Below are 26,657 nucleotides of genomic sequence, written 5' to 3'. Positions count from 1 at the left end.
AGTCACCGCTGACGGCCTAGACTGCAGCTCTGCACAAGACATTTGGCCATAGGAGAAATGGTCGTGCTCATCTGAGCTTGATTTCTCACGGGGTTTTTATCCTTCACTTTCGCCAATTCGTGAAGGTGTTTTTGCTGCTGTCGCATCTGGCTGGCATGGTTCAGGACTTTTAGAGCTGCGCATCGATTTGCTCTTTAGTGTTTGGACTCTCAGAAGTGAATATTAAACCACACTGAACTGAGCTAAACTGAACTGAACTTAAACACTGAAAACTGAATTGACACTGTTTCAGTTTATTATGATCTTCTAAGTGAAGGTGCTTTGACACAATCTACATTGTAAAAGCGCTATACAAATAAAGGTGAATTGAATTGAATTTAATTGAATTGAATACTGCCAAACATCCTAATTTTGCAAAGTCATATGTTTTAGGTCAATATAATGTATTTTTTTTTTATTCTGGAACATCATGCCTGTCCAAAAATTCAATCCCAACCTAATCCCTGCCCCTAAACTTAACCCTAAACACTCAAAATTAAATGTAACAAAGCTGTCGTTTACATTTGTGGCTAAAGGGTTGGCTTAGGATAGGTTAAATTAGGCTAGGTTAGGTTAAGATTAAGGTTCGGTTAGGGTTAGGGCTCAGTTAGGGTTCAGTTGGGGTTAGGGTTCGGTTCAGTTCGGTTAGGATAGGTTAGGCTAGGATAAGGGTTCCGTTAGGGTTAGGGTTCGGTTAGGTTAGGGTTAGAGCTCAGTTTGGGTTATTGTCATATTACCATCTTAAAGGGACAGTACAAACAGTACACTAGTATATCTTTTAAAATGATGGACCTTTTAGCTACAGGTATCTAGCCCCTTTCACACTTACAAACTTTTTCCAAAAAAATTACTGGTCAACCGTGGTGGAAAGAGTGCTGAAATATCATACTCATAAAAGTACAATTACTTGCCCAAAAACGTAGTGCAAGTAGAGTTAAAGTATCTGTTGTAAATATTATTCAAGTAGGAGTAAAAAGTAGCCCTTTTAAAAGTACTCAAGAGTAGTGAGTAGTGAGTATTACGATTTGAACGGCACATGTGTTTACATGCGATTTGTACACGGATGTGTAAACGTAACATTCTGTAGTGCATTAGTTATTGTTTAAGGGCATATAGGTGATTTCCTCATACAGTAAACATTCATCTTCTCATCAGTGACATGCAGTCTATAAAGTCTCTCGATCATTGTGTGTAAAGAATTTAAACATCTTCTTGTTCACTTTTAATGCTTCCAAATGGTTTGTTGCATTTGTGAAGCGCTAATGTCTTGCGGTTGTTTAGTATGATGTAATTTGGGAATCGGAATAGGAATTTAGGAATAGGAATCTATTTGCGATTTGACAAGAATCACAGGACTGATTATTCTACTTTAGCCAATCCCCAGAGACCAGAAAAAAAGTAGTGACTGCAGGTTGAAGGAAAATAGTGGAGTAAAAATGCCAATACAGCACTAAAAATGTACTTTTTGTAAAGTAAAAGTACACATTTTTAAAATTACTTAGTAAAATACAATTTCTGATTAAAACTACTAAATTACAGGAATTTGAGAATTTGTAGTTTGTTACTTTACACCACTGCTGGTCAATTATCATTAAGAGATCAAGTGTGAACAGGCCCTTTTTAAAAATATTGGAAATCCATTCCAGTTTTCCAGACTGAAGAATAGTAAAATCACCAATAACTTGGCAGAATTCTGCTGTGTGTAACAGCAGAAGGAAAATTGCTGGTCCAATCATGTACAAGAATGTGCTGGCATGACACGTCTACTCATTCAGTCAGATCATTCTAATGCAGATGATGAGTTCACTACACTCAGCTTAGCGAAAAACAAATTGAATCCTTTATCCAAACATACCTTCTTTTTAGCTGCAGTAGCGCACACTTTTTTTGGGATCAGTGTTTTGGTTAGTTTCTGGGACAAAAGGATCTCCCTGAATGCAAAACTATCAAAAGACTGACACCTTCATGCTTACAAACACAAGCACAGCCATTAATTGGACATTTTTGGATGGTGATATCACGGAATTTACCAGCATTATGGAATGGATGTGTGAATGGTGCTATACCTGGACAGATATGGAATGTCATTGCCTGTGTGAACAGTGCATTTTTACTAATTCATTGAAGTCATTCTGGTAATTACAGCAATTTACTGTTATTACTGTGTAAAAGGGGCTTTTGGTTCAAAATGGCTGCATTAAAAAATAAATACTTCCCTACTGTGTATAGTAGGAGAGAAATATGTACAAGTTCACAGTATTTAGTATAAGAAAAGTATCCACATACTTTGTGAATCTTTGTGGACATACATTAGATTTTCAACACATTTCTAGCTTCATCAGTCAATTTGGATGGATTTTTTTTCAATGAGCTTGTCGCAGCTTTGTGATTGCCTTCATCATAAGTTAGATGTGTACTATTTACTTAGCATTTGCAGAAAGGCATCGTATACCTGTGCTGCCATATGTTCTCCTCACCCCACAAAGCATATTTTGCGAATATATGGTCTGTGAATCCACAGAAAAGTGATCTTCAGAATGACTCCAGCCTCTTGAATCTAATGCGCCTGAGATGTCCAATTTGGTTCCCAGATTCAGTTTTCATATATGGTTTCATAAGTCACAGACAGTATGCAGGGAGAGTCGTCTTTGATTTGGTGCCGCTGATTTGCATGGAAATGAGATCTGACCTATCCAATAGAGTAGTTTAATGCATGCGAAAAGCAGATGTTGATGTAAATGACTATATCTGTTCCACTTACTCTAATATCATTAGACAGAATGAGTGAGCGGTGCTTGTGTGTGTGTGTGTGTGTGTGTTGTATTCTACGCATTGTGAGGACCAAATGTCCCCACAAGTCTTTAAATGTTGACCTTGTGGTGAATTTTTTTGGGGTTGTCGTGAAGAAAACAGCTCATAAATCCCACATTTATGTTGAGTTTGTAGAAATGCAGGCTTAGAGACCAAATAAACACTATCTGACAAACGTCACTGATCCAAGGAACAACAAGTAATAAAGTCATCTGGGATGGCAAAGAAAGCGTTCTTGCAGGACTCCTAGAGTTCATCAAGATTCTTTGGATTCATTTTCAATGCCTCCTTCTTCATCTTACCCCAGACATGCTCAATAATGTTCATGTCTGGTGACCGGGCTGGCCAATCCTGGAGCACCTTGATCTTCTTTCTTTTAGGAGCTTTGATGTGGAGGCTGAAGTATGAGAAGGAGCGCTATCCTGCTGAAGAATTTGCCCTGTTCTGTGGTTTGTAATGTAATAGGCAGCGCAAATGTCTTGATACCTCAGGCTGTTGATGTTGCCATCCACTCCGCAGATCTCTCGCACGCCCCCATACTGAATGTAACCCCAAACAATGATTAGTCTTTCACCAAACTTGACTGATATCTGTGAGAATCTTGAGTCCATGTGGGTTCCAGTAGGTCTTCTGCAGTATTTGTGATGACTGGGATGCAGTTCAGCAGATGATTCATCAGAAACATCTACCTTCTGCCACTTTTCCAAATGATCAACTAGAAGTCAAGTTATTATTCAACATAGGCTCATTCTAAAAAAACTTAGCCCTACAGACGTTTCTGGAGACCCCTAATTATGTAGCCAGCGGTACGTATGGCTGCATTTCATTTTTTTTAAACGCTACGGGGCGGTGTGCACCGTTCCTTTTGGTGCTTACCAGCTGACCGCTTACCTCTGTATAGACAGCATTTCGGCTGCAACCTATTTGTCCCGTTAGCTTGCCACGTACGTTGGTGAACTTGAAATGCAGAGAGAAGCTGACTATGATGACGTTATTTGAGTCCAGTGAAGAGCGTTTCCAGAAAGACAAAAACAGAATCCAAAAAATAAAATAAACAAGTAAATAGCAGGGTAAGAATGTGGTAAAATCTGAAAAACGTGGTTAAAAAAAAAATCAGACGAGGGCTTTTCTTTTTTTTGGATTGCTTTTGAAACGTGTTGGTTGGGTGTAGGAAAGTGGGTGGGCGGGTCAATCGATAAAATTGGTCAGTCAGTCAAAAAGTCAGTCGACAGTGGCCTCTGGTGGATTTACGCGAGAACAGCAAGCGCGAATGGCACCCGCGAGGGAAATTTGAGATCTCAAAAAAGCGTACACAGCGGCCTCTCATGGATTCGCAAAAACTGCAGAAAAACGTGCCGCCAGGACGTATTTTGTGGTCTCCAGAAACATCTGTAAAGGTGCATTTTCAGAACGAGCCTTGGTTGGAAATCTCTCAGTAGTTATCCAGCAACCTGCCCATTGTCATTGTAAATGAATATCAGCTGCTTCAGTCCAACATCTACATTAGCAGGAGGATGAAGATGAAACCAGAGTGGACATTTCAGCTAATCAATGATCCAAAACACAGCCAAGGAAACTCTCAAATAGTTTCAGAAAATGAAAATCAAGCCATAGACCGTTTCAATGTGGTCATGTAATTGACCCATGAAAATGTCCTGCACGTTGTCAAACTATTTCATAACTGTAATAAGAGGCAATTCAATGATAACCTTATGTTAAAGCACCTGCCATAGGATTATTTATCAATATGTAGAGCTTTTTGGATTCTCGGAAGCTATGGAAATTAAAAATGTAAACCAGGATATACATTAGGACCATTGTTATCGTTTACACCCCTCAAAATGGTCTATAGAATGTCCCAGCCAATCACCTGACTCGAATCCAATTGAAAATGCAAAGATAAAGATAAGTTTGAATAGACAAAACCCACAGAACTATCATCCTGCTGGTCCATATCAGGTTGGCCCTAGCAGCATGAGATAAAATTCTTCATTCGTATGGCATTTCAAGCCCGTTTTTGCGCTGTCAAGAGTTATTAGTCTGTGCACCTTGTCTCTCTCTCTCTCTTTCTCTCTCCCCTTTCCAGCCCATATGCTGCGTTTTCCCCACTGGCGTCTCTGGGCGACTCTTTTCTGAAGTTCCTATCCAATCCCACTCTCAGAGGACTCATTTTGGCTGCCCACCCGCTAGCTTGTCCACCCTTGATCGAGTGTATGTGTGGGTGTGTTTATGAGTGTGCGCGCTCGCATTGGCACCGGTGGCATTTTTGATTAAACTCAGTTCTCTCCTTACTAATTACCCCTCACTCGGGCCCAGTCGCTATATGGTTGTGTAGTTTCTCTCTAATCAAAGACCTGGAACACTCATCATTGCTGTGGCAGCTGCTAATTAGTGGATACCTGGCGCATTGGTGGCAGCAGCGGGTGAGAGGGTGGCGAGTCAGAGCTGGCTGATGGGAATAATGACACCGTGTCTCCTTGTCTCGCTCTCACGCTGAGATGATTAAATACGGACACAGTCGCCACCGCCAAACTGGTGTTTTCATAGAACGGTTGGACTCCTACGCGGTGACGTGGAGACATGGAGAATAACTTTAATCACAGTGGTTCGTGTGGCGCAGGTGTGTTTGTCTATGATAGGGAGGTCAAAAATAGTATGGGTATTTTTGGTACCGGTCACCACACACACACACACAGCCGATTCGAATGTCATCATTCGATTCAATGGGCGTTATCAGTGATAGATATCGACCAGTAGGGGCTTTCTGCGCCTACTGGTAAGCTCAGAAGGCTGTTATCATCCATCCACATGGTTAATCAGCTATAGATCACATACAGCAATGAGAATTATTTATATTATTGCTTAAATTTCCAATTAATTGTATTTTATTAAGGTCTACTCCAACCCTAAACCCATCAATGTAAAAACAGATCTGGAGTTTTCTCTATTAGTATAGCTGATTAACCATGTAGATTGATGATAACAGCCTTCTGAGCTTATACAGTAGGCGCAGAAGGCCCCTACTGGCCCATATCTATCAGCAGATAATGCCCATTCAATCGAGTGATAACATTCGAATTGGGTGGCACACACAGGTTTGTTTTTTGTGAATTGTGGGGACATTCCAACGATTTTCTTTGATTTTATAATGTAAAAATAGTTTCTAAACACAACTCTCACAGGAAACTGTGATAGAAAATGAAAACTTCTCATTCTGTAGGGTTTAAAAGCTTTTTGAGAAATGGGGACGTCAGTAATTTCCTCAAAATTCACCATCGTCTTCAAATACCTGCGTGAAAAACATCATAATGCACATTTTTGTCGTGAAATGTCACAAACACACACTCACGAATACACACAATAATAACTATGAAATATTATCCTCTGTACCAGTTATGCAAAGTATCCAGCTGTTAGCAAATTTATGTTCATGCCTTGCAGTATTTTCAGTATCGACAGAATTTTTGGTATCTTGACAACTCCAGTCTGCAAGAAGTGTGTGTGTTAGTGAGTGTGTACTGTAACTACCTGAAGGTTTTTAGGCATGCTGTGAATATGAAGTCCCTCAGCGCTGTTTGTCTGGCACATTATCACTGCAAATAAGCCTAACTGAGTTCGGTTAGTTTTAAAGCAAGCAAGATGGTATGTGGCAGATTGTTATGTACGCTATATAGCGAACTGTCATACACTGCCATTTAGTATCTAGGGCAGGAAAAGTCAATCAGTGAATAAATAAATGCATTGTTGTTAGGAGGTAAGCAGCAAGTCAGCAAATTCTGAAGGATAATGTGACACTGAACTGAATCAAATGTATTCATAAGTTCCAACCTTGTTGTCTAAAATAAAATAAATAAATAAATAAATATATTTTGGTCTGTTGATCATTAAACATAAATTATAAATAGTTTTAATGCATTTTAATATATGCTAATTCGCTAATCCAGTGAATGAAGATACATTGAATCATTGAATACTATGGAAGTAGCTGTAGAACACACCATGCGCACACACTCTCTTACATACACAGTCACAGTGAGCAAATTCATTCAGTAATGCTATTTTAAACAGAAAATGTGTTATATATAAGAAACCGTAGAAAAACATACATTTAAAAGTCTTACATTGCCTATGAATGAAAGAATTACTAAATATTATTTTGGATTTGATCTAATTGCATTGCATTAGGATTAAACTGACGCACTCACTTAATTTATGTTAGCCCAACACAATCTCACGGCAATTCGTAACGTTTTGATTTAGTGGCTAATTCGTACGAATTCGTACGATCTAATTCGTACAATTTAGTACGATTTGCTCATCCCCCAATGACGGTTGGGTTTAGGGGTGGGGTTAGGTGCCACGCCTCCTTTTTAAAATCGTACAATTTCGTACGACTGAACTCCTACGAATTCGTACGAATTAGCCACTAAACTGACAAAACGTAAAATACTTACGTTTTCTCGTGAGATCAGGCTGGTTAGCCAGTATAGATATTTTCATTAAGATCAATTGAATCAATAGGCAGCGCAAAACCCCATAATTGCAAGCTTAGTATAATAAACAGAATTATTGTATTGCATTCTTCAAATAAAAGGTAGTAGGCAGCTCTTTTTCATCAAGGCCTTGTTTGTTACTGTTGCAACAATATTCTTGTTGAAGTTCTCACATACAGGTACCATCAACAATACTGTATTTAAGAGTCTTTCATTTATTGTGAAGGTTTTATAGGATCTTTTGTTGTCAAGTAAGTTCATAATGCTTTCCTTTTAAACTTTCTTACCAGAACTGTTCACATCTTTGTATTACAAATCGCCCTGTTAGTCAGCATATGTGCTATTGACATTATTACAGCTTGATCATTGGACTGGTCTTTTAAACAACCTACAGATTCCCCCAAAAGCATTGACACAGCATTTTGAGAGCATTGTGCAAATATGCTATGCTACTTTTCGCATTACAAAATGCTGTAGAGTGCCATTCTGAGCACAATCAAATGTGTATATGTATCTGAAGAAGTCAAAGTAAGAGAATAAGACCGGAAAATGACAGAGTATGGGTGGAAAAAGAGATTGTGATAGCTCGGTTTAGAACAGGGCAGGTTGCATGAGATGAGAGTACTGAAAGGAGAACGACAGAGGGAGATATGTGGAGGAAGGGTGATAAATCATGCTAAACTCATTAATGAGATAAAGCTAGCTGAGGAATATGAAGGTTAAAGGGTTGAAAGCTCTGGATATGCCATAGACATGGTCATAGCCAGTGCTTGAAAATTAGTGAGGTCGGAAAGTTGTTAGAAATTCTGCTATATTAATGGCTGTGTATTATATGTTTTGTTCTGATGCAGTGAACGATTTTTATTAATACGATTTGGTGTTTAATGAACGTTTTCATTAGTTTTGCCAACTGCTAAACTTCACCCAGCTAGCAAAATTGATGTGGCTCAAATACAGTCCACATACCGCATGGGATGATGGCACTTGGGCGGTCCGCTACTGTTTACTAGATCTGGGCCACAATTAAGCCATAGCAATATCACACATTAGCCAGAATTCAACCAAAGTGATGGATTGCTTTTGGAAGGGCATCCGCTGCATAAAACAAATGCTGGATAAGTTGGCGGTTCATTCCGCTGTGGCGACCCCAGATTAATAAAGGGACTAAGCCGAAAAGAAAATAAATGAATGAATGAATGAAAATATTATTTACTGCCATCATGGCAAAGATATAATAAAGCAGTTATTAGAAATGAGTTATTAAAACTATTATGTTTAGAAATGTGTTGAAAAAAATCTTCGTTTAGCTCCAACTTGCTTCAACACACCTGCCAGAAAGTTTCTAGTATATCTAGTAGGAGCTTGATTAGCTGATTCATGTGTGTTAGATTAGGGTTGGAGGTAAACTCTTCAGGACACCGGCCCTCCAGGACCGAGTTTGGACATCCCTGTTTTAAACCAACATAAGCTTAGAAGCCCTATGTACATTTGGTCAGTTGGTTAGTCAGTCAGTAAGCCAGTCGACAGCTGCCTCTGGTGGATTCACGCGAGAACAGCAGGTGCGAATGGCAAACACGAGAGAATGACCAGCGGCCTTTGGTGGATTTGCGAAAACAAAAACTGAAATGTGTAAACGCCCTATACACATTTCTGGAGATCGTGAAATACATCCCAGGAGCTATGTTTTTCATAGCTCCTGGGATGTATTTCACGATCTCCAGAAATGTGTATAGGGCGTTTTCAGAATGAGCCTGGGTTGTTCTAAACATAACTCAATTTCCTGTCAGACTGACATAAAAACACTTGTGTGTCTTTTGAGGTTGAGTAAAGGCAGCCAATCGGATTTGAGCTTGCCAGATCCAGAAAGTGCTGTGCAGTTTTGTGTGTAGCAGACAGCTTAAGATTTTGGATCAAATCGTACAAATAAGTAAAATAACTTCACAGTAAAAAACTTTTAAATAGAAGCCAATTGCGAAAATGTAATATTGCATCACTGCTTATACACTACCTGACAAAAGTATTGTCGTCAATCCTAGTTGTAAGGGCAACCAGATTGGCCAGCCCAGTCACCAGATATGAACATTATTGAGTATGTCTGGGATAAAATAGAGGGGGCATTCAAAATGAATCCAAAGAATCTTGATGAACTCTGGGAGTCCTGCAAGAACGCTTTCTTTGCCATTCCAAATGACTTTATCAATAAGTTATTTTAGTCATTGCTGAGATGAATGCATGCAGTCGTCCAAGCTCATGGGCGTCATACACAATATTCCTTCCTTTTCCACTGCACCATGACTTTATATTCTAGACTGTACATTATTTCTGTTAAGAGACAAGACATTTGTCTAAGCAAAGTCAGACCCTACTGTCCTAATTAAATAATTAAAAATCAAGGCATGATCATATTTTATTTTGGTTAAATAAGCATAACCTTTGCATTTCTTATAAGCCATTTCTGATACAAAATCATCAACTAGAGGTCAAGTTATTATTTGTTGTTTCTAAAACTTGACTTTTGTCATGTAGTGTAAACACTTTTGGATTGGCATATCTTAGCGGAAATTCATTGACTTTCAATGCCATGATGGCAGAAGAAGATCATCCATATTGTATAGCACATCCTCTCAATAATTACCTTCACAAGTCTCCCTCTGAATGAGACACTGAAAGGTTGATTATTCAATCTGTAATTCCGCTACTCTGACTTATCTCTCTGTTTTCACCTCCAAACAAATAAAGGAGACGGAACCATGCGTCTTTTCCCTCCCCTTCTCATCCTCTTGGTTATGATAAATGAATGACGAGTTGCTTTTCTCCGCTTCGACTTTTTGGACAGGCTTCAAGGCAACAGATGCGAGTTTGTGCTTGGAGAATGAAATATTGAACAATTAGAGCATCGCTACATGCCCAATCCAAACACTGTCACTTTATATGCACACACCGTTTCTTTCTCTTCCTTGCTGCTTACTTTACTGTTGTGTTTTCAATCTCACAAGCAAGGGCCTTGTGACAGATTCAGCTTGCTCGCTGTTCCTTAAAGTATGAATTAAAGATTTTCCTACAGTACTTCAAGAGATTTAGCATATTACACACAGGCACATTCTGCTTCGATCATTGTTTGTTTGTTAGTTTTTGTTTATTTGTTTACATGTTTGTTTGGAAATGTTTGTTTCCTACATCATTCATTCATTCATTCATTCATTCACTGTAAAAAATGCTGAGTTCCACGCAATTCTTTCATATTTTCCCAACACAAGTTAGTTGAATCATTTTAATCAACAAATTTAAGTGAAATGAACATAAAACAATTAAGTTGTCCCAAACTTAAGAATTTTCAACTTATTTTTAAAAAGTTGTTTGAACAAGCAACAAAAGTATTTTTTGAGTGTTCATTAATTCGTTCGTTCGTTCGTTCGTTCGTTCGTTCGTTCGTTCGTTCGTTCGTTCGTTCGTTTGTTCGTTCGTTCGTTCATTGACTGATCTACATCATTATACAAGTATTTTTTTTGCTTGTTTTAATTTTTAAACTCTTTCTGTTTATTAAACTTGAATTGACAGTATCTTTGCCTTTCCAGTAATATATTTTAAAGTAAAGTAAGTCAAATTCTTATTTTACAAATGTAATAATGTTCACTGATATAAAATTTTACTACATATTGATCAATAATACACGTCTCATAAATATAAATGATTGAAAAGCCCAACTGTTTGTTTTTTTACTTAACTTTTCCCCACTCAATTTGTGGATGTGGATCTGTAATAAAATAAAAGATAATAATTTTAATTCAGAATAGCTTCTGCAGGTTATGGACGATCCCCTCTCACAGATCAGTACAAAAACCATTGCAAAGATTTCATTTTGTCCTGGCGTGAGCTTAGATGTGGATCTGAAGTGGCGCGTCAGTTTGAAGTGATGTCATTAAGGGTCTCTTATCATCCTCAAGCAGAGTCTGTTCCTCATGGCGGAGGATTTGTACAGTTACACCGGCTGCCCTCCCTCTGGGCAGGATAGCGTATCGATAGTCCCGGCTGTTAACACCTGCACACACACACACCAACACACACTCATGATCTCCCGCACTTGGGGAGAACACACTATCGAACAGAAACGGCTTCCATTTGAGGCGCAAGACCAAGTAGATAAAGCCATTGGCTGTATAGCATGTCGAACACGACCGGGAGAGGAAATTGGAAGAATTGTTCTACTAGACAGACTCATTTGCAAAACCCATAGATAGTCCTTGTATAATCCTCCCTCGATGTGCAGCAAACAATGGTCGGCATCAAGCTCTGAAGGGATTCTGGGCCTGCTGTCCCTCATCTGCACTGATTTAGGGGGAAAATCATTCTGTTTTGCGACACTCTGTTCTCCATCTCTGATGTCAGTCATATAAGCCAACGGCAAAGCTTAGACGATGAAGCCGGCTCCAAAACGAGATGAAATAAGCGCTAAAATGTGCACTTTATCTTTGACTATTGGCCTGTAGCTACACAAGGACCTAATAAAGCCGTGGCTAATGTGTGTACGCACATGTGTGCGTGCGCGAGTGTGTACGGGAGTCAAGCGGCTGGTTAATTAGCTGTGAATGTGTGGTTTTGAAGGGCTTAGCGTCGGACTCTAGATCCTCATTATCTCTGTAACACCAGCGCTCCCTTTCCACCGTCTCCCCTCTCCTCATACCAGTGTTATACAGCAGCACCCAGAGATAAGCAAGCACACACACTCGCGCACGCTCATCGTCAGTGTTGGACATGTCCCCAGTCACTAAAACCTTATTATGAGCTCTGTTTGTGTATTGTCATTAAGTTGTATGTGCATTCCCACAGGGAGCGATTAAACAGGGCAGGGCTTTTGTTGTTCCTAATTCTTTGACAGCTGTGAATAACCCGAACCCTGTGCTTTTAAATCATGTTGGTCGCAGGATAAGTCCAAAACCTACTTCGGTGTACTGAAATAGAACTCAGCCAATGGCGGGAGCTATCTGATTGTCTGACCAATGGCTTGCCTTGAAGTGTTAAAGAAAAAGTTATAGAGTAAAGCGATCTTGTTCCTGGTGTAAAAATCCAATTATTTTTGTTCGTATGGCCGAACTGTCCAAATTTATTCCTGGAGGGCCACTGTCCTGGCTCAAGACACACATCTGGAAGGTTTTGGTACATAGGACTCAAGCTCAATAGCTGGAGGGTCGCAGCTCTGCGCAGTTTTGCTCCAACCCTAATCAAACACAGCTGATCTAGTAGTGTCTAGTAGTCTTGAACACCTTGATTAGTTGGATCAGCTGTTTTAATTAGGGTTGGAGCAAAGCTGTGCAGAGCTGCGGCCCTCCAGAAATTGAGACCTATGTTCTAGTAATACTAGTAAGGTTCTGGTGTGTTTAATTTAGCATAGGCTCATTCTGAAAACGTAGCCCTATATACTTTTCTGGAGACCGCGAATTATGTAGCCAGAGGTACATATGGCCTCCTTTCATTTTTAAAAATGAATGCTACGGGGCGGTATGATGCCATTCCTTTTCGCACTTACCAGCTGACCGCTTACCTCTGTATGGACGGCTTTCCCGCTGTAACCAGTTTGTCCCGTTAGCTCACCATGTACATCGGCAGACTTGAGAAGCAGTAGAGAAGAGTATTGTGTATGTTTTATTTAAAGGATAAATTTAATAATGCTGTTACTACATTTACGCATCATCTTTTTTCCTGTGATATATTCCTAATCCTTAGTATTATATTTTTATTCATAAAAAAACCCAGTGTAAATTGTTTTGATGTTCTAAAATATTTATCTAACAATACATCTAACGTTTAAATGAAGACTACAGTGTAGGCTATATACTTTACATGTTAAAACTATAAAACAGTATAAAGTCTGTACTAGGAAATATGAACTTGTTGGAAAGAAAGGAAATAAACCTCATTGCAAAATGTGTTCATAGGTATTTAATTGCTTTAGGACTAACTGTACAAACTTTGACGAAAAAGTACATGATTGATACCCCCCACCCCCACCCCGTGGTATTAGATTGAAAGATCAGGGAAGTACAGTACACTATGGTCAAAAGTGGACAAAAGGCTTTAACCCAAATGCCAGGTTTGAACAGCGTCTCTTGTTTTACCTGTGATCCGATCAACCAAAACGCAACTTATTACTCAGTATAAATGTGACAATAAACATGACATCAGTCATGTTTACATCGTGGACTCCTTCTATCTCATCCACGCTAGCCATTTCCAGGGTAAGCCTAAATAGACAAGCCTACGGTGTGCGGCAGCGCACAGGCGCGCAATGACAAATAGATTGACTGAATCAAAAAACGTTCAAATTGCGCAATGACAAGAAATAATAGATATAATAGGTCGAATAATAAATAGATAGAATAATAGATCGCGCAACAAAACACATTTAAAAGAAAGTAACGAGCCCGATTTAAAAATGTACGAAGTAAAAAATACAGATATTTATGTAAAAATGTAAGTAGTAAAAAGTTAAAAAAGTAAAAAGTAAAGAGTCAGAAAAAGTAAAGTCAGAAAAATAAGTAGTGGAGTAAAATACTGATACCAGATAAATCTACTTAAGTACAGTAACGAAGTGTTTGTACTTTGTTACTTCCCATCTTTGCCCTATGTTCAGGCTGTAAACCAGAAACCAATCAAACTTACTGTAATAGACTTTTTAGTTCTTCAATTGCATTGTGTGGATGTTTCCAGAGAAGAAGATGCAGGTGAAGATACACCAGGGATGGGCAAACTCGATCCTGGAGGGCCGGTGTCCCTGCATAGTTTTGCACCAACCCTAATCAAACACACATGCTTGTAGCTTTCTAGTGATCTTGAAGACACTAATTAGGGTGTTCAGGTGTGTTTGATTAGTGTTGGAGCAAAACTCTGCAGGGACACCGGCCCTCGAGGATCAAGTTTGCCCATGCCTGAGATACACCAATGCATCCAATGCTGAAGTCTTGTTGAAAAGCATAAAGCATACTGTATATATTCTCCAACCACACCGCTGTCACAATCAGTTACTTAACATTTTATCTTTGTAGTTTAAATAAATCATAAATCTCACATATTTCAAATGGGGATCTGGATGTATTAATATTTATTATGAATTTCTTGAACAAACTTCAACAACCTAAGGGCATGGGGAATGCTTGTTTTTCAGCATCCTGCCCTGTCTCATGCACAGCCATGTCCGCACAGCTTTCAAAGATAAGCTCGCATGAGTGAGTTCGGCGCAGTGTACACATTCATACACATTCATAGATATTAATCTGAGGTCAGGACTCTCTGTGGTCATAAAAAAAATCCCAGAATGTCCTTTCGAAATGAATAAAGGTGTAGCCTAGGCATCCTGGACTCCCAGCAGAGTTCAAACTTTCTAAACACAGGGTGTGCACAAACAAGTATTCGGTTCCTTAATACAACATATGTGGTCCAACTTTATATCAGGTGGCTTTAACTACTATGTACTTGCGTCAAAAAATAAATACAATGTACTTGCTGTGTTCATAATGTATTGCAGGTAACTTCTGGTGCTCTTGTGGTGGGATGTGGTTAGGGTTAGGGACAGGTTTGGTGGTGTGGGCAAGTTTAAAGCTGGTTTAAGGTGTAAGGGATGGTCAACAGTGTAATTACAATGAGTACAATGTAAAAACATGTATTCACACATTACGTACATTGTAATAAATGATCAGTTTCAGTGTAAGTACATATTAGTTAAGACCACCTAATATAAAGTGGGACCAAATTTATTTATTTAGTTTAATTGTACTATTTTATACTATTTAATCTTGTAATTTCCTTTTTCATTGTAACTTACTGTTGTTTGTTGAGAGTTAAATTAGGGATTCACCGATCCCAATACTTGGATCGGATATCGTTTGGATACCACATATTTTTGCTGGATCAGGTATCGGCCTGTTGGTACCGATCCAAGTCTGATCTTGCGCATGCGCTATATTCTGTGTTTAAGCCAACCAAGCCATGAAGGTAGTCTATTATAAGGCACTAGAAAGTTGTCATGTAGGTCTACTATATCTCAGATGTTCTGAAGCCATTCTATAGTTTAATGTGAAGTACAGATGAATATTCACGCAGTTAAATTCATGTTCAGTTCAGCGCTTCCCACCGCTGCACCTGTCAATCATTCTCCATTCATTTACAACTCAAACTGCGTGTCGCGTTCATGACAACACAAAAAACTTTCTCCAAGACTATTTGTTCCTGTTAGTTTAAATAATTAAGCGGAGAAATGCATTTAGTTTTGCATTACATGGGTTTATTTTGACCTGTTCTTTGCTGTTTCTAAATCATGTTGCTATCTAATCAGATCTATTCAGATCGCATTCGCAACACTGGAGTAGAGAGGATTATTACCTGCTCTTCACACACTAAGTAGGCCTACCATTCATTCATTCATTCATTCATATTCTTTTCGGCTTTGTCCCTTTATTAATCTGGGGTTGCCACCGCGGAATGAACCGCCAACTTATCCAGCAGTTTTTACGCAGCGGATGCCCTTCCAGCTGCAACCCATCTCTGGGAAAGAGTAGGCCTACCTGAAACTTTAAATTAGAAAAGGCTCAATAATACACTGGACAGATCCTCAACGCACTGATTTCTTCCCTTTGTGCTGCTGTTTTAGAAATGTCCACAGATACCGGAAGACTGCACGCTGTGTTTATTTGTTTTATTTTAAGTCTTATTTGTTTTATTTCAGCTAGAATAAAAGCAGTTTTTAATTAAAAAAATATATATATATTTTAAGGACAATATTATTAGCCCCTTTAAGTTATATTTTTTTCGATAGTCTACAGAACAAACCATCGTTATACATTGACTGGGCTAATTACCCTAACCTGCCTAGTTAACCTAATTAACCTAGTTACGCCTTTAAATGTCACTTTAAGCTGTATAGAAGTGTCTTGAAAAATACTAGTCAAATATTATTTACTGTCATCATGGCAAAGATAAAATAAATCAGTTATTAGAAATGAGTTATTAAAACTATTATCTTTAGAAATGTGTTGAAGAAATCTCTCTGTTAAACAGAAATTCGGGAAAAAAAAAACAAGGGGCTAATAATTCTGACTTCTGTACACTACATACAATTTAGCTTACCCAATTCACCTATACCACATGTTTTTGGACGTGTGGGGGAAACCGGAGCACCCGGAGGAAACCCAGCAAACACGGGGAGAACATGCAAACTCCACACAGAAGCTGGGAGGTGATTGTGCTACCCACTGCACCTTTCATTTTTATTTATTTTTAAATATTTATTTATGTTATTTATTATTTAAATATTTATTTTTATTTATCTTTCATTTTATTTATTTTTAAGTATTTATTTATTTTATTTATTATTTAAATATTTATTTTTATTTATCTTTCATTTTATTTATTTTTAAATATTTATTTATTTTATTTATTATTTAAATATTTATTTTTATTTATCTTTCGTTTTATTTATTTTATTTATTATTTAAATATTTATTTTTATTTATCTTTCGTTTTATTTATTTTATTTATTATTTAAATATTTATTTTTATTTATCTTTCATTTTATTTATTTTATTTATTATTTAAATATTTATTTTTATTTATCTTTCGTTTTATTTATTTTATTTATTATTTAAATATTTATTTTTATTTATCTTTCATTTTATTTATTTTTAAATATTTATTTATTTTATTTATTGTTTAAATATTTATTTTTATTTATCTTTCATTTTATTTATTTTTAAATATTTATTTATTTTATTTATTATTTAAATATTTATTTTTATTTATCTTTCATTTTATTTATTTTTAAATATTTATTTATTTTATTTATTGTTTAAATATTTATTTTTATTTATCTTTCATTTTATTTATTTATTTATTTTTTACAATTTTTTACTTCAACTTAATTTATAGTATTGGCATTCACCTTGTATCTGATTGGTTTGGTTTATGGCTTGCAACTCTCTAATGAAACTTTATAACAAAAATGAACATTTAAAATTACTTCCAGGAACAAAGCTGCTGAAGGAATTGGATGCGTAGATTCTGTTTGGTGCAGAAGTAACACACAAATGGCCACAGCCTCTGCAGCCCAAGACCGGTCAGTACCTGGATAGGAGACCACATGGGAAAGCTAGGTTGCTGCCAGAAGTGTTAGTGAGGCCAGCAGGGGTCTCTCAACCTGTGGTCTGTGTGAATCCTAATGCTCTAGTAAAGTGAAGGGGACAATAAACTGTCAGTGTCGCCGTCTTTCGGATTAGATGTTAAACTGAGGTCCTGATTTTTCTGGGCACTAAAAATCCAGTGGCATTTATCGTAAAGAGTAGGGGTGTAACCCCAGTGTCCTGGCCAAATACCCTCTATTGGCCCTTGTCGATCATGGTCTCCTGTTTGTCACCCATCTACCGAATTGGCCTTAATTTAATAAATCCAAGGCATTTTTAAAATAAAGTCAACTAACCGCTTTGTACAGCTATTCAGCCAGCAACGAGCTCTCTGCAACTCTCACATGGTCATCCACTGAAGCTAAGCAAGGCTGAGCCCGATCAATACCTGGATGGGAGACCCCATGGGAAAGCTAGGTTGCTGCCAGAAGTGGTGTTAGTAAGACCAGCAGGCGGTGCTCATATACTGTGGGTCCTAACGCCCCAATATATTGATGGAGACACTATACTGCTTAGGCCAGCAGGGGGTGCTCAACCTGTGGTCTGTGTGGGCCCTAATGCCCCAGTATATTGATTGGGACTCTATACTGCTTAGTGAGCACTGTCTTTCCAACACAATCTCACGGCAATTCGTAACTTTTTTTTTAGTGGCTAATTCGTACGAATTCGTACGATCTAATTCGTACAATTTAGTATTATTTGCTCATCCTCCAATGACGGTTGGGTTTAGGGGCGGGGTTAGGTGCCACACCTCCTTTTTAAAATCGTACCATTTCGTACGACTGAACTCGTATGAATTCGTACGAATTAGCCACTAAACTGTCAAAACGTAAAATACTTACGTTTTCTCGTGAGATCAGGCTGGTCTTTCCTATGGAACGACTCTCTGTGGTCGTTAAAATGTGGTCCCAGAATGTCCTTTGAAAAAGAGAAGGGGTATAACCCTGGCATTCTGGCCCACTGGCCTCTATTCATCATGACCTCTAGCCATCCCCATATCATAACTGGCTTCATCACTCTGTCTCCTCTCTTGTGTGGTCCATATGGCTGCCGTCACATCATACAGGAGGATGCTGCACACTGGTGGTGGATGAGGAGATTCCACCCAAAAATGAGTAAAGTGCTTTGATTGTCCAGAAAAAGTGCTGTATAAATGTAAAGGATTATTAATTTTTATTATTATTACAGCGTAATTTCCTTGCAGTGCATTCTGGGATGTCATTTTTAAGAAAATACATGAAGTAATGCTTCATCCAGAATGTTATTTCTCGAAAGGGTGACCAGCCTAAAGATGGAGATTGCATACATGATGCTTTAAAATGCTAATGTCTAGGCACAGTAGTGTTAATGTGTCCTCTTTCTGACCTCTGCAGCTCAAATGTCTTCGAAGTGTGATCCTCACTGTATCATCACCATGGTAACATTGTCATTGCAAGTGCAGTGGAGTGACCTCGAGGTTGTAGGGCCGCTGTGATTATTCGAATGAAAGAAAAAGGGGTGAAAGAAAACCACAAAAGGAAGCAATCTGAAACGTGCTGCTCTGATGAAGTGCCGCTGCATGGGTGCTGTGCGTATTACTGAGCTGGAGTTCTTATGTGTGCGAATGACCTGCAGATTACGGGTCATTATGATGGAGAGCGGCTCGTGTGTTGCGATAACACAGGACTCACCACACAAGCTCGCGGCAAACATTTCATTCTGCGAACTAGTCGGAGGGAGCCTGGCGTTGAATAAGCACACAAGTAATTAATCTTTCAAGGATTTTCTATGCTTCCAATTTTAAACTGCCCAGAAGGAACGGGAACGCAGCTATGTGGCGAAGATTTTGCATCTAAAACCCAGAAAAGCACTCGAAAGATTAAAGGCGGCAGTTGGTGGGACTGTTTCATTTTGTATTACAAGCGGCGCTCTTGGAAAACAAGCAATTTGTTCACTGGGAAGCCTGAAATTTTCTTTCAAGTTAATATAATAAAAATGAAATGGAATTTCTTTGTGTGTAAAAAAATAACTGTATCCGGAATCAAAAAGCTGAATAAGCTATAGCTGTGAGTGCTCCCTTTGATGAAAGACAAGATTTACACGCAACAACAACGTTCTCTTTTTTTCTTCACTGGGAATTAATCAGTCAATTAGTCATTTTTTGAACCAGTTCATTCCAGCATACAAACCATTCATCCATTCATTTTCTTTCGGCCTTTATTAATCCGGGGTCGCCACAGCGGAATGAACCGCCAACTTATCCAACATATGTTTTACGCAGCGGATGCCCTTCCAGCTGCGACCCATCACTAAGAAACATCCATACACACTGATTCACACACATGCACTATGGACAATTTAGCTTACCCAATTCACCTACAGTCGCAGTCAGAATTATTAGCCCCCCTGTTTATTTTTTTTTTACCAATTCCTGTTTAACAGAGAACAGATTTTTTTTCAACACATTTCTAAACATGACAGTTAACTCATTTCTAATAACTGATTTATTTTATCTTTGTCATGATGACAGTAAATAATATTTGACTAGATATTTTTCAAGACACTTCTATACAGCTTAAAGTGACATTTAAAGGCTTCACTAGGTTAATTAGGTTAACTAGGCAGGTTAGGACAATTAGACACGTTATTGTATAATTATGGTTTGTTCTGTAGACTATTAAAAAAAATTGCTTAAAGGGGCTAATAATTTTGGCCTTAAAATGGTTTTAAAAAATAAAAAACTGCTTTTATTCTAGCCGAAATAAAAAATAATAATAATAAAAAAGAATTTCAGAAGAAAAAATATTATCAGACATACTGTGAACATTTCCTTGCTCTGTTAAACATAATTTGGGAAACATTTAAAAAAGAAATCAAAGGGGGGCTAATAGTTCTGACTTTCTAACAAGAGGTTACATGTGCTGGTGAAGATTAAAGATGCAGATGAGAGGTTTACACGGACTGTGGGCTATATTCCGTGTTGTTTTGGAACCTAAATAAGGACTAAATGTATGTTGTGTGTAGATTTTCTGTAATTGGTAACATATCGGAGACTGTGAGGGGCTGTTTGTGTTCATATGTGTTGCATTTATTTATATATTTATTTATTTATTTTATATAATTGCAGATGTTGCAGTATATTTTGTTTAGGCTATTTATCATATACATATATATATATATATATATGTATATGTATATGTATATGTATATGTATATGTATATATATATATGTATATGTATATGTATATATATGTATATGTATATATATATATGTATATGTGTATGTATATATATATATGTATATGTATATATATATATATATATATATATATATATATATATATATATATATATATATATATATATATATATATCCACACACACATATATATACACACACACACACACACACATATATATATACATATATACAGCTTTTTACTTTTTTTGAATCTGCTTGACAATCTCTCTTTTATTATAAGCTCTATAGAACCAAAAGCTTTTTCCCTCAAAGTTCCTCAATTTTGCGACAATAGTTTTTCATTGACAGCATTTGTAAATAACTTGCAAATAAGTGTCCAAAAGCAGTATGTGCTGTACAGATCATTCAAATGGATTCTTTAAAAAGCATGCTGAATTGTACTACTCTTTCTCAATGCCTCTGCAGCACACCCCTGACAACGTGAATGTAAAATAATCAGTTAGTTGTAAGCGTGAAATCATTAAGCTTGCGTGGGCTCACGACATGAGGATTTTACAGTGAAAGCTACCTATTAACCTCATTCAAAACTTTGTTTTTCTTAACAAAGCGAGCCTCCTTCTCAAAGTTTGTGTAACGCATCACTGACAACACTTCATATTTCAGCAGGGAAAATAGCAGCTCGCAGTCAGACGGGTTGTCATAAGGTGTCATCCACTGTTGCAACTCTCAAGTTAACAGCCAGGCCCATTGGAGAGCGTGTCGCCTTCTCCCCCCCGCCCCGAGCATGCGGCGTGTGGCGTGTGTATTGTGTTAGTGATGTTTTAATGACTTTAGATGAAGTGGGTGGTGAGGGGAAGATTGCCACTTGCAGTAGATTTCAGCAGATGATTGCTCTTCAGCGGCGGGAGTCTGACACTAGTGCCCTGGAGTTTCAGCCATCAGCCTTGAGGACGACTCGCTCCCTGCTCTCGACCTATTTCTGTCCTCCATTTCCCTCTCTGGGTTAATGTCCCCCTTCATTTCCATGTCCATCCGCTGTTTGAAGGCAGGTCCCTGGTGCTCCTTCTGGATTTTTATGGTTAAATTGGTGCTCCAATGCAACTTTGTTGCTTCTGCATTAGAGGCTTTGGTGCACACAATGGTTTCAATCGACTATGAAGGACAGGTTGGAAAATAGGAAATAAATAAATAAATTTATAATGACTGAGTGAAAAGAAAAGAAAAGAAAAGAAAAGAAAAGAAAAGAAAAGAAAAGAAAAGAAAAGAAATGAATTACCATTGTTACAACCACCAGCGATTTAGTCCATACAGATTGCTGGAAAGCTACAAAATCTGCCAGCAAAAGAACTACAACTCCCATCTTACCTGTTCACACACACCAGTTGCAGTTCACCCGCAGATTGCGCACACACAGATAGAAGCTGATCACGGACTAATTCTAGGACTATTTATACAGCTCACACACATCAGGGCTGAGTCTTTTTTCCGGTAGCATTACTAAGCATGTAATCCAGTCTAGACTTTCCATGTATCAATCCTTGCCTTGTTTTCCACATCTTGATTCTCTGCCGCCTAACCTGACTATTTGCCAGTTTAGACTATGATTTCAGATTGCCTGTACGCTCTTATTTTGCTCCTGTGTTGACCATTGCCTGCCTGACCATTCTCTGTTGAATAAAGTAATGCACGTGAATCCTCAACTCCCATAAAATATTTTATGCTATAATTCAGTCTGATAATACAAAGTTAATATATTTATCAATAATAATATTAATAAATAAGTAATAAAATAATGATATTAAATCACAGTAAAATAAAATGTACCATAAAATAAAATGCTTTTAAGCTATAATTCAGTCTGGTAATAAAAAAGTACTCATTAAAATACTCACCCTCATGCCATTTCAAACTCGTGAGAAATTCGTTCATCTTCAAAACGTAAATTAAGATATTTTAGATGAAATCCAGGAGCTCTCTGACCCTCCAATCTACATCTACAATAATACAGATATGTCAAAAGCAAGCGGCAACCTCCCGCTGTCCCTCGGGAAGCCAATACGGAAGTAACTTAAACTGAAACGGCTCCATAATAGAGCAAATTGCAATTGAGCCCACTGTTAGAATGGCCAACTTTACAGCAGAAAAAAAGGTGTTTACAGCCTGGTACAAAGAACGATTTTGGTGTATATAGCTATTATTACCCTCCATGACAACAGTGAGGGGGGTGAATTTTTTTATAACTCATCCATTTCCTTTATATTAGGTTATATTAAGTTTGCATAATTAAGGGCGTGGTCACTTGAGTGACAGCTAGGTCTTGCTGGTCGCCGTCACTTCACCTCAGCTGAATCCGGCAGATTAGCCACTGATCTCGCCATATTCATCGTATTTTTGTTTTGTTTTATGTGGCTTTACACAGTCAGCTGCCTTTTGGACTTATTTCTTACAATTATCAGATGATATGGGATGCTGTGTGCATTTAATTGTGCTCACAAACCATTCACGTGGCCTCCGGTTCCCATGTGAGTAAAGTTATATACTTGTATACCATCTCTATAAATGTTTTTGTTTTATTTAAGATCATTTATCATTTATAATGTTCTTTAGAGCTGTAAAGCACTCCAGAATGTGACAGAGTGATTAGCTGTAGGCTATAAAACAGTCATCTGAAGCGTTATCATACAGTGTTATGCTGGAGTTCATCAATAGTCTTGCATTTACTAACACACACTATATTTAAAGTGTTTGGAAGTAATTCGCGTTTTCCTCCTGTAGAAAAACTTCATAAGAACAATGTTTAGTCGCTCAGTGTATTACTACAGTGTTTTAAAAGTCTAAACACTTTATTGATGTTGTGTAGAACCAAGCACATGTGGTCAGAACACAAACGAGTCGCAGGTAATAAAGTATCAAGCTTTTCTCCCAAAGTAAAGTCTGTCTGCCAGGTCTAAGCAAAGTACCAGCAGGTGTCTGTAGCTCCGCTCACTCTCCGCCTCTTTGCCCTTGTTTGGTATCCCGCCGTGGGTGCGATGACGCGCGAACAAAATGGCGACGGTTGGCCGCGCCTACTTGTAGCTTCTTTTGCAGTGTTCAGAAACCTATGGGTGACGTCACGGATACTACGTCCATATATTTTACAGTCTATGGTCAAAAGTCCAGAAAAAACATCGTTAACATTAAATGTATTTTCAGTATGTTCAGAATGTTATGAAGCTATAATCGTTATCTTTCTAAAACCATTTTTATTCTTGCTTTTTTGTGTGCACAAATATATTATTGTAGCTTTTTAACACTCAGATTGAACGACAGATTTACTATGTTTTTGGTACCTTTCTGAACTTTGAATGTGTCTGGACTGTTGCTGTCTGTGGAAGATAAGAGAGCTCCTGGATTTCATCTAAATATGTTCATTTGTGTTCTGAAGACGACTGAAGGTCTCAGGTGGTTGGGATAATATGAAGGGAAGTCATTTAATTTTTTGGGGGGTGAACTAACCCTTTAAAGTTGATCTCCTCAGGCTGTATATGTCATTTTAAAATGCCTCTGGTCTTTGCCTACAGGTACTTCAGCACCATCATGCAGTTCATGAGATTTCCTACATCGCGAAGGATATCACGGACCACAGAGCCTTTGGATATGTATGCGGGAAAGAGGGAAACCATCGGTTTGTGGCCATCAAAACGGCTCAGTCTGTAAGTACTCAGGCCTGAGAAGTGTGTGTCATAAACCAGACTTTCTATATGTGTTGTCTGTGTTACTATTGGCTTAGTAAAATGAACAAATGATTTTTATTTAATTGCATTAAATTACATTAAATGTGAAATGTAATAATATATCTATCTATCTATCTAAGATAGATAGATAGATAGATAGATAGATAGATAGATAGATAGATAGATAGATAGATAGATAGATAGATAGATAGATAGATAGATAGATAGATAGATAGATAGATAGATAGATAGATAGATAGATAGATAGATAGATAGATAGATAGATAGATAGATAGATAGATAGATAGATAGATAGATAGATAGATAGATAGATAGATAGATAGATAGATAGATAGATAGATAGATAGATAGATAGATAGATAGATAGATAGATAGATAGATAGATAGATAGATAGATAGATAGATAGATAGATAGATAGATAGATAGATAGATAGATAGATAGATAGATAGATAGATAGATAGATAGATAGATAGATAGATAGATAGATAGATAGATAGATAGATAGATAGATAGATAGATAGATAGATAGATAGATAGATAGATAGATAGATAGATAGATAGATAGATAGATAGATAGATAGATAGATAGATAGATAGATAGATAGATAGATAGATAGATAGATAGATAGATAGATAGATAGATAGATAGATAGATAGATAGATAGATAGATAGATAGATAGATAGATAGATAGATAGATAGATAGATAGATAGATAGATAGATAGATAGATAGATAGATAGATAGATAGATAGATAGATAGATAGATAGATAGATAGATAGATAGATAGATAGATAGATAGATAGATAGATAGATAGATAGATAGATAGATAGATAGATAGATAGATAGATAGATAGATAGATAGATAGATAGATAGATAGATAGATAGATAGATAGATAGATAGATAGATAGATAGATAGATAGATAGATAGATAGATAGATAGATAGATAGATAGATAGATAGATAGATAGATAGATAGATAGATAGATAGATAGATAGATAGATAGATAGATAGATAGATAGATAGATAGATAGATAGATAGATATTTTACAGTTTTTGTTCCATGAATGTAAAGCTTCTTTTAGATTCTGACTTGCTTTTTTCCGGTTGTGCAGTTGCCAGCATGAACGGATAATTTTCATTTCAAACTGTCAGTCTTTTTTCCTCTGTGTTTGTGAATCTCTGTGCCTGTGCTCATCTTTCCGCGTGTGTTCTCAGGCTGAGCCGGTGATCCTCGACCTCCGCGACCTTTTCCAGTTGATTTATGAGATTAAGCAGAGGGAGGAGATCGAGAAGAAAGCTCAGAAAGACAAACAGTGCGAACAAGCTGTTTATCAGGTAACACACTCACCATGAACCTTCATGAATTCAAATTCTAAAGAGAATTCAGCGTTTGCAAAGCTCTGACACGAGTACGCATCAGCGGGCGATTAGGAGCATGAAGAAGAGCAACAACAAACTCAAAAGGGGATGATGAAATGTGCAATACAATAAGATAAAGATACAGAAAACAACACATTTCTAAAATAGGACATATATATATATATATTTATTTATATATATATATATATATATATATATATATATATATATATATATATATATATATATAAAATTATATATAATATATATAATTATATATATATATATAATAATAATAATAATAATAATTATTATTATTATTATTATTATTATTATTATTATTATTATTATTATTATTATTATTATTATGTCAGAGAGTAGCATAGTTAGATTTATATGAGGCAGAGTGCTCGCTGAGATTTTTTTCCTTCGTTTTTTTACTACTGTTGCTTTTCATTGTAAATTAATGAGATCTTGGGTAAAACCTAAAGCAGACTGCACGGCAATAACTTATTTTTATGTGTGTCTATAAATAATGGAATTTATTTTATGACTACACACAAGAGTGATTGATTTTAAAATTAACTTATGGGTTTAGCATTTTAATGTATCTTTAATTTCATTCATTTATTTTAATGATACATTTTTGTAAACACTTGTTTTGTTTTCAGATTGTAAATTAATGAGTTCTTAGGTAAGAATCAAAGCAGAAAACACTATAAAAAGCTCTGTCTTTTATGTCTGTAAAAGTCTCATTTAAACTGAGTGCGGTCTAAACATTTCTGAATTTAATCATTTAGGTCTTTCTCTTTTTTATTTTTATTAATAACATATGTTATATTAATATATATAGATATATGTTATAT

At 37.0% G+C, this 26,657-nt stretch overlaps 1 protein-coding gene across 9 annotated transcripts in view; it reads left to right on the top strand.

The window, feature by feature from the left end:
• dab1a (DAB adaptor protein 1a) overlaps window positions 1-26,657 on the top strand; it is a 309,435-nt gene that overhangs the window by 213,900 nt on the left and 68,878 nt on the right. For all 9 annotated transcript variants that reach the window (XM_056480769.1, XM_056480776.1, XM_056480771.1 and 6 more), the window contains 2 exons: window positions 24,251-24,382; window positions 25,648-25,767. In XM_056480769.1, the coding sequence (XP_056336744.1) occupies window positions 24,251-24,382; window positions 25,648-25,767 (252 nt within the window). The remainder of the gene's footprint in view (window positions 1-24,250; window positions 24,383-25,647; window positions 25,768-26,657) is intronic.

The sequence above is a fragment of the Danio aesculapii genome, chromosome 20 (genome assembly GCF_903798145.1).
Source record: "Danio aesculapii chromosome 20, fDanAes4.1, whole genome shotgun sequence".
Classification (NCBI taxonomy): domain Eukaryota; kingdom Metazoa; phylum Chordata; class Actinopteri; order Cypriniformes; family Danionidae; genus Danio; species Danio aesculapii.
The sequence above is the reverse complement of the archived record's forward strand: the minus strand, read 5'-3'. Positions and strand labels throughout refer to the sequence as shown.